A 14,012-nucleotide genomic window follows, 5' to 3' on the forward strand; every position below is an offset into this window, starting at 1 on the left:
TGCTGGAGCCTGCAGTCCGCCTCGCGTAGGGCATCCCGCTCCACGACGACCTCGCCCAGCCGGGCCTGAAGTTCGGCGACCTGGCAATGAGCCGCCTGGTTCTGAGGCCGCACCGTGTTGTATGCTTGCACCTGGGCATCATAAAGATCCTACAAGCAAAGAAGAAGAAAAAATAAGAACCGTCCTGGTTAATTCATAACCAGCCCGATTCTCGGGGGCTACACCGAGTGGGTGCACTTGCGCGCCCCCACTAAAAAAAGCAAAGCAAGAGATGAGCTCGAAGAGATTTGGCCCGACCAATGCTTGGTCGGCCCGATTCTCAGGGGCTACACCCAGTGGGTGCGCTAGCGTGCCCCCACTGACTCAAGAAGAAGAAGAAAAAATCGGAATCTAAGACAAAGACGAGGTACTTACCCTGGTACGCTCCTCCAAGCGTTCCAGACCGCTGCCCGCCACGCGGGCCTCCTGCTCCACCTTGTATCAGCTCTTGGTAAACAGCGATACCAGCTCCGGAACACCCTGGAGTATGGTGCCAGCGGGCAGCGTCTGGCGCTCAAGATTGGCCACTCGCCAAGCCTTCATGGGCCGGCTCCCGACTCTGGGGCCGGCTCCTGGAGCAGCCGGGCCACGGTTGGACACGACGATGGTGCCGTCTCGAGGAGTCGGTGTGGCGGCCAGCTCAGCCGACGTCCCAGCCGGCGATGTCTAATACGTCTCCATCGTATCTACTTTTCCAAACTCTTTTGCCCTTGTTTTGGACTCTAATTTGCATGATTTGAATGGAACTAACCTGGACTGACGATGTTTTCAGCAGAATTGCCTTGTTATTTTTGTGAAAAAATCAAAGTTCTCAGAACGTCCTGAAAATTTACGGGGAACATTTTTGGAAAATATGAAAAATACGTGCACAAAGATCCACCTGAGGGGGTGGGCCAGTGGGCCACAAGCCCTGCCACCGCCACCCCCTAGTGGTGGTGGGCAAGCTTGTGGGGGCCACACAGCTCTGCCGCCCCCAATCTCAGCTCTATAAGTTCACTTTCGTCCCAGAAAAAATAAAAAGAGAAAGATTTCGTCGCGTTTGCGATACGGAGGTGCCACCACAACTTGTTCTTCATCTGGAGGGCAGATCTGGAGTCCGTTTTGGGCTCCGGAGAGGGGAAATCATCGCCATCGTCATCATCAACCTTCTTCCCTCTCCAATTCCATGAAGCTCTTCGTCGTTCGTGAGTAATCTATTCGTAGGCTCGCTGGGCGGTGATGAGTAGGATGAGATCGATCATTTAATCGAGTTAGTTTTGATGGGGATTGATCCCTAGTATCCACTATGTTCTGAGATTGATGTTGCTACTACTTTGACATGCTTAGTGCTTGTCACTAGGGCCCGAGTGCCATGATTTCAGATCTGAAATTATTATGCTATCTCCAATATATGTGTGTTTTAGATCCGATCTTGCAAGTTGTAGTTACCTACTATGTGTTATGATCCGGCAACCCCGGAGTGACAATAACCGGAACCACTCCCGGTGATGACCATACTTTGAGGAATTCATGTGTTCACCAAGTGCTAATGCGTTGGTCCGGTTCTTTATTAAAAGGAGAACCTTAATATCCCATAGTTTCCTTTTGGACCCCGCTGCCACGGGAGGGATGGACAATAGATTTCATGCAAGTTCTTTTCCCTAAGCACGTATGACGACACACGGAATGCATGCCTACATCACATTGACGAACAGGAGCTAGCCACATATCTCTCTGTGTTATAACTGTTGCCTGATGAATATCATCCAAACAAATCACCGATCCATTGCCTACGAGTTTGTCCTACTGCTGTTGTTACTTGTCTTGCTCTGCTGCTGTTACTTGTCTTGCTCTACTACTATTACGTGTCTTGCTTTGCTGCTGTTACTTGTTTTGCTCTGCTGCTACTGTTGTTATTTGCTACTGTTGTCACTTGCTACTGTTGCTACTTGCTACTGTTGTCACTACTGTTGTTCCTTGCCACTGCTGTTACTCGCTACTTTGCTGTTACTACTTTGCTTGCAGATACTAATCTTTCAGGTGTGGTTGAATCTGACACATTCAGGTGCTAATACTCGAGAGTATTCTCTCACCTCCTGTTTCGCGATCAACAAATTTGGATCGAATACTCTACCCTTGAAAACTGCTGCGAACCCACGCGCTGGTGGGCCATCAACAACATTCTTCTAGTTTCGTTGTCGGGGAGTGCTAGCAGCATTCTTCTGGTGCCGTTGCAAGGGAAGGTTTGTTGTCACAGAATCAGCATTCGTCTAGCTATTGCCAGAGAGTGCCAGTCAGCATTTTTCTGGTGCCGTTGCCGGGGAGCTATTGCTATGTTCTCTGAGTTACTTGGGATTTATATCTGCTGATCACTATGAAGCATCTGAAGGATCCGAAAACCAAAGTCTTGCCCTCAACTACGAGGGGAGGTAAGGAATTGCCATCTAACTCTGCACTTGATTCACCTTCAGTTATGAGTAAGTTTGCGACATCACCTCCTGCTAGAAATCTTGATATGTCACATGTGCTTGATGATGCTTATGATGATACTACTAGAGATGCTATGCCTGATGATGTTATGCTTGATACTATGCCTGATACTGCTAGAGATGTTATGCCTCATGATGTTATGCTTGATACTGCTAGAGATGCTATGCTTGATACTGCTTTGCCTGATGATGCTAGAGATGTTATTTTGCCTGATGATGCTATGCTTGATACTGCTAGAGACACTACTTTGCCTGATGTTCCACTAGGGGTATTCCTTGATGCTCATATTGCTAGAGTTACTGCCAATGCTCGTGATGCTTCTGAAACTGCCGATACTATTGAGATAGAACCTGCTTTTGCTCCTGTTTTATCTAGCTCTCCTAGATATGAATTGCATGATATACCTGAGGGTTACATTATGGAGGGAGAGATAGCTTAGGATTTTCTTGCGTGTAAGGATGCCTATGACACTGAGAAATTACTTCTCAAGTGGAAGGAAAAGTCTCTGAAAGCTAGGATGAAATACGACCCGAAGTTTGCCACTTCACCTATCTTTATCACCGATAAGGATTATGGATTCTCTGTCGATCATGAGATAATATCTCTAGTCGAATCTGATCCTTTCCACGGTTATGAGTCTGAGACGGTCGTAGCCCATCTTGCCAAACTACACGATATAGCCACCCTTTTCACTAATGAGAAGTTCTCCCCCCTACTATATCCTTAAGCTGTTTCCTTTCTCTCTAAAGGATGACGCTAAAGCCTGGTTCACCTCTCTTGCTCTTGGATGTGTGAGTAGTCCCCAGGATATGGTCTAGTACTTCTATGAGAAATATTTCCCTGCCCATAAGAAACAAGCTGCCTTGCAGGAAATATACAACTTTGCTCAACTCCAAGAAGAGAGTCTCCCACAAGCTTGGGGGAGGCTTGTCCAGCTACAGAATGCTTTGCCTGATCACCCTCTTAAGAAGAACAAGATACTTGATATCCTCTATAACAGACTTACTGATGCCTCTAGAAACCACCTAGATAGTTGTGCCAGTTGTGTTTTTAGGGAACGAACTGTAGAACAAGCTGAGACCCTACTGAATAACATCTTGATCAATGATAATGCTTGGACTATTCCCGAACCACCTCCTAAGCCAACTCCGAAGAAAAGAGGTATTTTATTCCTCAGTCCAGAAGATATGCAAGAAGCCAAGAAATATATGCAAGAGAAAGGCATTAGATCTGAAGATGTCAAAAATCTACCACCTATCGAAGAGATCCATGGTCTCGATAACCCGATACAAGTAGTAGAAGTGAATTATCTGCGTAGGTTTGATAAGAGTGATATTCCTTTTGACAAACCTGCTAGCCTATGCTTTGATGAATTTGACAACTTTGTTGCCAAACAACAGAGTTTCAATGATTATGTTAGCAGACATTTGGAACAAAGTACTCGTATGCTTAGCCATTTAAGTGCTTGTGTAGACAGAAATGTCAATGGTCTGAAGCTTCTGAGTAAACATGCCTCTATGATTACTACTCAGGTAGAACAAGTACTTAAAGCTTAGAATGACCTGCTCAATTAATTAAATGACAACTCTGTCAGATTCATTACTAGAGGAGGCAAAATGACTCAGGAACCTTTGTATCCTGAAGGTCATCCTAAGAGAATTGATCAAGATTCTCAAGGAATCAATGCTGATACACCCAGTCATCCTAAGGAGAAGAAGAAGGATGATAGAAACCTACATGCCAGTTCACCAAATACTATCACACCTGAAGAACCTAATGATATTTCTGCGTCTGATGCAGAAACACAATCTGGTGATGAACATGAACCTGGTGACAATACGGACAGTGATGTTCATAATGATGCTCAACCTAGCAATGATGAGGATGTGGAGATTGAACCTATGGTTAATCCTGATAACCCACAACCTAGGAGATACGATAAGAATGACTTCACTGCTAGGAAGCATGGTAAAGAAAGGGAGCCATGGGTTCAGAGATCTATGCCCTTTCCTCCTAAGCCATCCAAGAAAAAGGATGATGAGGATTTTGAGCGCTTCGTTGAGATGATAAGACCCACCTTTCTGCAGGTGCGGATAACTGATATGCTCAAGATGGCTCCGTATGCCAAGTACATGAAGGATATCGTGACTAATAAACGGAAGATACCAGATCTGGAGATCTCCACCATGCTTGCCAATTACACTTTCAAAGGTGGAACTCCTAAGAAACTTGGTGATCCTGGAGTGCCCACTATACCTTGTTCCATTAAAGGAAAATACGTAAGAACTGCCTTATGTGACCTTGGAGCCAGTGTTATGCCGCTCTCTCTTTATCGTAGACTTGAGTTGGATAAGTTGACACCCACAGAAATTTCTCTGCAAATGGCCGACAAATCAACTGCTTTCCCTATCGGCATTTGCGAGGATGTACCTGTTGTGGTTGCTAATACCACTATCTTAACAGACTTTCTTATCTTGGATATTCCCGAGGACGATTCCATGGCTGTCATCCTCGGAAGACCCTTTTTAAACACTGCAGGGGCTATTATAGATTGCAACAAAGGCAATGTCACTTTCCATGTCAACGGTAATGAGCACATAGTGCACTTTCCGAAGAAACGATATCAAGTTCATTGCATCAATGCTATCGAAAAGACTTCATCGATTCTTATTGGGAGCTTTGAATGCCCTATTCCTCATGTCAAGATGAAGTATGATTTGCTTGTTGGGGAGATACATATCCCCATTGAGGTGACGTAGTGGCTATTCGAAAATTCTCCGTTCTCTCTTGCGATTCGAGAAGGTTTTGTCATGAGGACTTGATCAACCCCATTGACGGATTTCTTTCGATGACCATGAAATGGATGAATCAAAGAGTCACATACCTCTGTTTGAGCTTTCATTTTCTATTCCTTAGAAGAAAAATGATGGAATTAGTTTAGCTTTTCCTGTTTTCTGTTTTAGCGTCCCGGAGAAAAATACCTCGAAAATAAAAGTTCTCCGATGGTCCTAAAAATTTAGTATGATTTTTTCTGGAATATTTGAAATTTTTTGGGCCTGAGAGCTGGCCTGGGGGCCAGACCAGTGGGCCACAAGCCCTGCCACCGCCACCCCCTGGTGGCGGAGAGCAAGCTTGTGGGGCCCACAGGAACCCCCTCCACTTATTCCAGCTCCCATCCTCTTCTTCCACCTCTAGAAAAAAATGTTTCGCAGCTCAAACCCGTGTTCTTGCTCATTTGGCTGTGATTTTCGATCTCCTTGCTCAAAGCACCATTCTCCGAACCGTTTTGGGGAAATTACTCCTTGGTAAGTGACTCCTCCATTGGTCCAATTAGTTTTTGCTCTAGTGTTGTATCCTTTGCATATTCTTGCTACCTTGGTGACCCTGTTCTTGATCTAGAAATGTTGATTTTAGCTGGTCCCAAGTAGTATTAGCGTGATACGGTCTCTAGGCACTAGTAGGAGTAGTTGCTAGAAGTTGGGTTAATCTTTATTCACTTTTCTTTCAAAGTCTCTAAAAATTTCAGAATTTTTTAGAGCTAGAAAAAGGAAAAGATGAGGAGGTTCTTGAGAGGCTCTTCAAGCTGTAACCCCAAGGAGGATGAGAAGAACCACCCCAAGTACGTAGTCCCTCGAGTCACAGAAGTTCGAGCATGCGAGTGGCCAAGTGATGAATTTCTGCGCGCCGTTGGGCTTTATGAAGACTTTTATTACTTGGTGGAGAACGCAGGTCTTACTACGTTCATTGTAGATAAGTGCTCACAATACCTCCTCCTCACCAATATTTTCGTTCAAAGCTTCAACTTTTATCCAAGGAAGAATCTTCCCATGGTTGAGTTCATGATATACAACATCCCCCAGTGCATGACACTACAGGACTTTTGCAATGTATGCAAATTACCTTATGTTGGGGATATCCATGACCCTCGTCCACGGGACTTGGAGGATTTCATTGGTTCTATTGCTGTTGGAGAGGAGAGAGGAGTGTCTCGCGCTAGAATTGCTAGCATACATTTTCCTGTGCTTCGGTACTTCTCATTATTTGTGGGAAAATGTTTGATTGGCCGTGGGGAGGCTGGATCACTTAGTTCTCCAGACCTTGTGGTTTTGCGCGAAGGCCTTTATAACGATAAGACTTATAGCCTAGGTGCTATAGTAGCCTAGCGGTTGAACACCAACCGTTCCAAGGGTGTTGTCTATGGAGGTATCTACGTTACCCGTCTTGCCAGACACTTTGAGATACCCATTATACTGGGAGGGGAAGGAGAAATGCCTCTCCCTGAAAAATATCTGGATTATGACAGCATGGTTCGCCATGATTTTTTGGATAGAGATGCTACTAGACGTATGATTTATAACCTGGTATTTAGTCAGGGTACTCGAGAGACTATTACTTTGCCTGCTCCTTCTTTGTTTGATCTTCATGCATGTAGGTACACTATTATGCCCTCGGACATCTACGCATATTGGGGCTTGGCCCAACCACAGGTGCCCGTGCCCGAGCCGACAGTCGAGTATCAGACGCCAGTTTATCAGTGGGAGACAGAGGAGATCACACAGCAGTGGCATCCATAGTCTGCTCCGGAGTATCCAAGAGTTGGTGATTTCCCACCATGGGAGTAGACCAAGCTAGGCCAAAAGCCTAAGCTTGGGGAAGTACGTGTTCTCACCGACTTCACATTCATGCTTATGCTTTCACTTTATTAGCCGGTGTTCACACTTTGCCACTGTATTATCCATGCTAGTTTATTTTTGTTTTCTTGTTTTGTGTCCTTTTGAGAAAAACCAAAAATATTTTTCTTTCTTATTTTGCTTGTTGGGAGCTTTCCCGTGTAAATAGTTTTCTTTTTCTTTGGGTCTAGGTAGAAGATATTGGTTACAATGTTTAGTGGCTCTTGCATGCATACCTGTTTAGCTTTCAAAGAACCATATTACTTTGTCTTCTCCTTTGTGTTTGCCTGCAGATTCAGCTTAGTCCAATGCACGAGCACTCTTATTATTGTTCACATCGTTCGATCGTGCAAGTGAAAGGCAATAATGATGATATATGACGAAGTGACTGAGACTGAAAAGCTGGTATGAACTCTATCTATTTTGTTTTTGTAAATATGACTAGCTTATCGACCCAGATTCAGCTTTGTTATGAGAGAACCATGTTTGCAATGACAACTTAGAGATCATAGTTTCTGATGCCATGCTTATTTAGCTGAGAGTTTATAATGGTTTTTCTTGAATGCCAACATAGATTTTGAGATGACTATGATGTAGTATGATAGGATGGTATTCTCCTTTGAATGTTTCAAGTGGCTTGACTTGGCGCATGTTCATGCATGTAGTTGAAACAAAATCAACATAGCCTCTATGATGTTCGTGTTCATGGTGATTTATATCATGTTCATGCTTGCATTCCATGTTAGTCAAACTCATTGCATCTTGATGACCGTTGTCGCTCTCTAGTTGGTCGCTTCCCAGTCTTTTGCTAGCCTTCACTTGTACTAAGCGGAATACTGCTTGTGCATTCACTTCCATAAACCCAAAAAAATTTCCATGAGAGTCCACCATACCTACCTATTTGCGGTATCTACCTGCCGTTCCAAGTAAATTTGCATGTGCCACTCTCTAAACCTTCAAGAAATAATTTGTTTTGCATGCCAGAACCGCTCATGTGGTGACAGAGGGCTATTGGTATCTTCCATGCTAGGAGTGTTATCCTCGACATGTGTTTATTCCTTGTCATTCACGAGAAAGGGACCAGTAATTGGAATGCCTAGTTCCACGCTTAAATCGAAAACATAACTGTAAAACAAGACTCCCCCAGGATTGATGTTAGTATCGACGGTACCCGAGGATTCGGCTAGCCATGGAGTGTGATTGATTGGTGGTGGGGGAGTTAAAACTTTACTTTTCTGTTTGGGAACCGCCTATAGCATGAGTAGCGTGGAAGATATTGAGAACTCTTGGTCATTGCGTTGACAATGAAAGCATGCCACCCAAAATTATTATCTCTGCTTTCAAAGCTTGAGCTCTGGCACCTCTACAAATCAATGCTTCCCTCTGCGAAGGGCCTGTCTATTTATTTTCCTGTTGAGTCATCCTCCTCTACTATAAGCACCAATTAGAGAGCACCTCTGTCATTTTTAAGCTTTGCTTTTGATTGATATTGAGTATGACTATGACTGGATCTTCGTTGCTATGAATTACAATGTTTAGTCAGCCCTTGATCTTTGAAAGTGCTCTGCATTTTTGTTTTGCGGTCTCAGAAAGAGCTAGCGAGATACCACCTATTCATATTGCTTCATGCTTGTTTTGATTGAAGTGTTGGTATTTGAAACTCATTATTATTTGCTCGTTAGCTGATTATGCCATTGATATTAGTTTACCGTGAGACCTTTGTGTCACTTGCTTATGTGGTTAACTTGTGATCTTGTTGAAATTTGGGTTATGAGTTAGACATAGTTGCAACAACAAGATCAAACAGAGTTTGTCAAAGTTTTTCTTTCTCTCTCAGTTTGTCAACTGAGTTGCTTGAGGACAAGCAAGGTTTTAAGCTTGGGGGAGTTGATACGTCTCCATCGTATCTACTTTTCCAAACTCTTTTGCCCTTGTTTTGGACTCTAATTTGCATGATTTGAATGGAACTAACCTGGACTGACGTTGTTTTCAGCAGAATTGCCTTGGTGTTATTTTTGTGCAGAAATCAAAGCTCTCACAACGTCCTGAAAATTTACGGGGAACATTTTTGGAAAATATGAAAAATACTTGTGCCAAGATCCACCTGAGGGGGTGGGCCAGTGGGCCACAAGCCCTGCCACCGCCACCCCCCCTCGTGGCGGTGGGCAAGCTTGTGAGGCCCACACGGCTCTGCCGCCCCCAATCTCAGCTCTATAAGTTCACTTTCGTCCCAGAAAAAATAAAAAGAGAAGTTTGTCGCGTTTGCGATACGGAGGCGTCGCCACAACTTGTTCTTCATCTGGAGGGCAGATCTGGAGTCCGTTTTGGGCTCCGGAGAGGGGAAATCATCGCCATCATCATCATCAACCTTCTTCCCTCTCCAATTCCATGAAGCTCTTCGTCGTTCGTGAGTAATCTATTCGTAGGCTCGCTGGGCGGTGATGAGTAGGATGAGATCTATCATGTAATCGAGTTAGATTTGATGGGGATTGATCCCTAGTATCCACTATGTTCTGAGATTGATGTTGCTACTACTTTGCCATGCTTAATGCTTGTCACTAGGGCCCGAGTGACATGATTTCACATGTGAAATTACTATGTTGTCAACAATATATGTGTGTTTTAGATCCGATCTTGCAAGTTGTAGTTACCTACTATGTGTTATGATCCGGCAACCCCAGAGTGACAATAACCGGAACCACTCCCGGTGATGACCATAGTTTGAGGAGTTCATGTGTTCACCAAGTGCTAATGCGTTGGTCCGGTTCTTTATTAAAAGGACAACCTTAATATCCCGTAGTTTCCTTTTGGACCCCGCTGCCACGGGAGGGATGGACAATAGATGTCATGCAAGTTCTTTTCCCTAAGCACGTTTGATGACACACGGAATGCATGCCCACATCACATTGACGAACGGGAGCTAGCCACATATCTCTCCGTTTTATAACTGTTGCATGATGAATATCATCCAAACAAATCACCGACCCATTGCCTATGAGTTTGTCCTACTGCTGCTGTTACTTGTCTTGCTCTGCTGCTGTTACTTGTCTTGCTCTGTTGCTACTGTTGCTACTACTGTCGCTTGCTACTGTTGCTATTTGCTACTGCTGTCACTACTGTTGTTCCTTGCCACTATCGTTACTCGTTACTTTGCTGCTACTACTTTGCTTGCAGATACTAACCTTTCAGGTGTGGTTGAATCTGACACACTCAGCTGCTAATACTCGAGAGTATTCTCTCACCTCCTGTTTGGCGATCAACAAATTTGGGTCGAATACTCTACCCTCAAAAACTGCTGCGAACCCACGCGCTGGTGGGCCATCAACAACATTCTTCTAGTTTCGTTGTTGGGGAGTGCTAGCATCATTCTTCTGGTGTTGTTGCAAGGGAAGGTTTGTTGTCACAGAATCAGCATTCGTCTAGCTATTGCCAAAGAGTGCCAGTCAGCGACACCTACTGGCTGGGGGGCGAGACGGCCAACTCTCTGGCCGGCCAGGCAACACCTTCCAGCTAGAGGCAAGACGACTACCTCTTCATGGCCGCCTAGGCCAAGCCAGCCGGCTAGGGACGAGGCGGCCGTGCCTAGGCCGGCTAGTCAAACAGGCTAGCCGGCCGGGGATCTCAAGTCACATCATATCGTAGGTCATGACGAGGCCCTACGATTAAAGGTGGCTACGCATCAGCAAAGGTACTGGATCGGAGTGCATGGAGGGTACCAGCGTCGGCGGCCACGCTGCTGACCTCCCCCGGCTCTGATCCATCACCCAGCATAGTGTCGGCCCGTCAAACTCCCACTCCATTACTGCACTTGGGGTGGGAACCGTGGAGGCGGCCGTACTGTCTGCCCATGACGAATCTCATTGGACGACGCCGGACGTGCCACACGTGTCCTGCGTCAACCTTACGCGAGAGCCTCATTGGCTAGCCGGCGGGTCCCACAGCCAGACGGGACCTCGTAGCCGGCGGGGCCCTCAAGCGACAAGGCAAGACCCCCGTGGGCCCCCTGGCCAGTTGGCGAGGCTGCCAGCCGGGTCCCACTCTTGTACCCTTTATCCATATTGTAGGCCGGTGGGTTTGTCTATAAAACTCCCCGGCCCCCCTCCATGCAGAGGGTCGGCCAACTGGTCACACACACACTAACCACATAGGAGAGGCAGAGAAAAGCCGGCTGCTCCTTCTTCCTCCTCCGCAATACAGCTCCAAGAGCAACTTGTAATCCCATCCACACATATCATACACTCCGGCAGGACTAGGGGTATTATCTCTACGGAGAGCCTTGAACCTGGGTACATCGTGCGTTCCATGCTTGTACCAACCTCGCCCCGAGCGCCCTCCGGTGCCACTTCGGTTCCTACCTTCGTTAGCCTACCCATGGCTTATGTTGTGAGTATTCACCGACAAATACAAGAATAATTAATTATACTCAACTTGGCAACTTGTATGTAACATCATCATATTATAATGAACTTGACAACAACATGAACTGTTCAAAAACATCGAAAAACTAGGCGCAACTGTACGTAACAACAACACATTATGATGAATGTAACAAGAATATCAATTGTTCAAAAAACATGTAAAATAGGATCATTTCAATATGCAACAGTAGCATATCATGATGAACTTGACAACAACATATTGTGATAACCTTGGCAACAACATTACATATTATGACAAGCCTCACACCACTTAGAACACATAACAAGTCTTGTGCATCAACAATACAAACATCTAGGGAGAGATTAAAAGTAGCAACATGCATACATATTATCCATCGAGAGACATTCTTGTAATTCAACATCAGCAGCCATTCCTTCTTGAAGTCCATGGGAAGCTCAAGAAGCACTTGTTACAAGCGTTCGCTAAGGATCAACTTACCATAAGATTGCAATATGTCAGTACGAGCCAATTGAGGGATCATTTCAAATGTAGCAAGAATTTCAGTGGGAGGTGTAACCTGAGGCATATGTAAAGGCTCAAGTGACTTCATAGCATCATGAAATGAGCCTTTCATATCCCCAAGTAAGCACACGATAGCATCACCAGTTCTTTGTTTTTTCGCACTTAAGGACAATCTTCAGTTGGTCCTGCGGTTTGTTCTAAAATAGTTTGAGCACGCATGACAGCACCTTGACCATTTGCATGATCCTTTGAGTATATGGTGGTGATAGCATCCCAATTCTTAATGACCTTGTTCTTGTAAAATACTTTTTTGTTGTTAGCCTACACACACACACAAACAAAGAAATTGTCAAACGGTTGTATACATATCTTGCAATACAATCAAAAATGTGCAATTGATAAATTTCTTACCGCCACATATTTAGTCCACACATCTGCACTATCAATTGAAAGCTTATGATTAACCCAATCCCATATAAATCCATTCTGAGATAGCATCTTGCTAAGGGCCTCATAGTGCTTTTCAAAAGTTTTGCACCTTGAAATGATGTTTTCCTTCGTGATGGTCTCGTTACACTTATCACGTACATTGGTTATGACAGCAACATATACATGGGACTTCCATCCATTTTGGGCACGATCACCATTGTTGTGATCCTCAACCAGGACCTCCAATAGTGCAATGTCCATTTCGTTAGTCCATGTGAGGTAAGTCCTAACAAATTTCTAAAAGAAACCATGTCTAACTCAGACATGGCACAACTACAATATAATTCAGAGCTTAGAGATGTATGCATCACTCAATGACACAAGTAAATAAACCAAGCTAATTTGACATAGTGCAAGAAGTATTCAAAAAATATGAAACAACACACATATAAAGCAGAACAAGGTGCAACAAGCATTCAAAAATTATGCATCCTTTTATCATCACACAACTAATATACCAAGCCATATTTGACATGGTCCAATAAGCCTTCTAAATAAAACCAAGCAGATCATTCAATATCCACTAGAAAGTCATCAAATTAGTAAACAAAAGCAGTCGCATGTAATGACATGGCAATATAAAAAAAACCTGGGAGAGCAAAAGGTATGAATTTGTTGCTCACAAACCTTCTATTTGCATACAGGATGTGTTGGCCTTGAAAAAGCCTGCAAATTGGAAAGAAATACTTAGGATTTCATATTTTCTTAAAACGAAGGCGAGTTGATACCACCGTGGTGTATAGGGAAGTGACCTGCTCCTACTACATGATTGGGATCGAACATGGACGATGTGGAATTGGGATCAGACATAGACAGGGCGGGGAAGCATGGGGCCCAGGCGGAGAGGGAGGAGACGGGGTGGGTGGGGATGGGTTGGGGAAGGGGAAGGGGCGGATAAGATGATCGGATGGGGAAGAAGCAGAGGAGGAGGATATCGGTGGATGGGGCAGATGCGGAGGATGAGATCGGTGATGGGGGAAGGTTCTGCAGCGTGCCGGGGCTCACCGTGCCGTAGCTACAGGGTCAAGGTCGAGAGGGCCAAGGCCAAGGCTGTTGCTGGCCGGAGAGGCGAGGTAGGGGGAGGAGGGGCGAGGCCAGGGCTCACCTGCACTTCCGCTAGCCGCCGCTTCTCCCCTCATCTCATGAGGTCATTCCCCCACTGGACTGTTCTCGAGAGGGGAAGGGCCGAAGGGGTATGGAGTGGAGGGAATCAGCCCAAAACCGAGTGCGAGGGCAAAGTATTTAGGCGGAGGGTGCGAAGCATTCTCGGGCTACGGCTAATATTGAGATTCAATGCCACGGTTCAATATCTATGACCACCCAAACACTAGTATTCGGGAGTGGCGAATGTCAATACCGAATTTAACACCTCAAAGTCGACATCCAAACATAGCATTAGGGTCTTTAGGTTTAAATATATCGCCTTAACATATTTGACCACGT

General features: G+C 45.0%; 1 protein-coding gene across 3 annotated transcripts; it reads right to left on the bottom strand.

Annotated features, from left to right (window-relative positions):
* Positions 1 to 11,832: 11,832 nt before the first annotated feature.
* LOC123411855 lies at positions 11,833 to 13,799 on the bottom strand. 3 transcript variants are annotated; one of them, XR_006613341.1, is made up of 4 exons: positions 13,675 to 13,799; positions 13,197 to 13,235; positions 12,492 to 12,749; positions 11,833 to 12,401 (listed from the first exon to the last, which is right to left on the bottom strand). XR_006613341.1 is itself a non-coding variant. In XM_045104815.1 (2 exons), exons 1-2 carry the CDS (start codon positions 12,768 to 12,770, stop codon positions 12,243 to 12,245), a joined length of 438 nt encoding a protein of 145 aa, XP_044960750.1. In that variant the 5' UTR covers positions 12,771 to 13,180; the 3' UTR covers positions 11,833 to 12,242. The 3 variants fall into 3 exon arrangements, 1 of the variants encoding a protein (XP_044960750.1); XR_006613342.1 differs by lacking the exons at positions 13,197 to 13,235; positions 13,675 to 13,799 and having other exon boundaries at positions 11,833 to 12,051; positions 12,136 to 12,401; positions 12,492 to 13,180; XM_045104815.1 differs by lacking the exons at positions 13,197 to 13,235; positions 13,675 to 13,799 and having other exon boundaries at positions 12,492 to 13,180.
* Between the last annotated feature and the right edge of the window lie 213 nt (positions 13,800 to 14,012).

This window comes from Hordeum vulgare, chromosome 7H, assembly GCF_904849725.1.
Source record: "Hordeum vulgare subsp. vulgare chromosome 7H, MorexV3_pseudomolecules_assembly, whole genome shotgun sequence".
NCBI classification, from domain to species: Eukaryota; Viridiplantae; Streptophyta; class Magnoliopsida; order Poales; family Poaceae; genus Hordeum; species Hordeum vulgare.

Coding starts and splice junctions, on each gene's coding strand:
- LOC123411855 (XM_045104815.1), bottom strand. CDS start 12,770: ATGGACATTGCACTATTGGAGGTCCTGGTTGAGGATCACAACAATGGT. Junction 12,402..12,491: donor TGTGGACTAAATATGTGGCG/GTAAGAAATTTA, acceptor GTGTGTGTGTAG/GCTAACAACAAAAAAGTATT.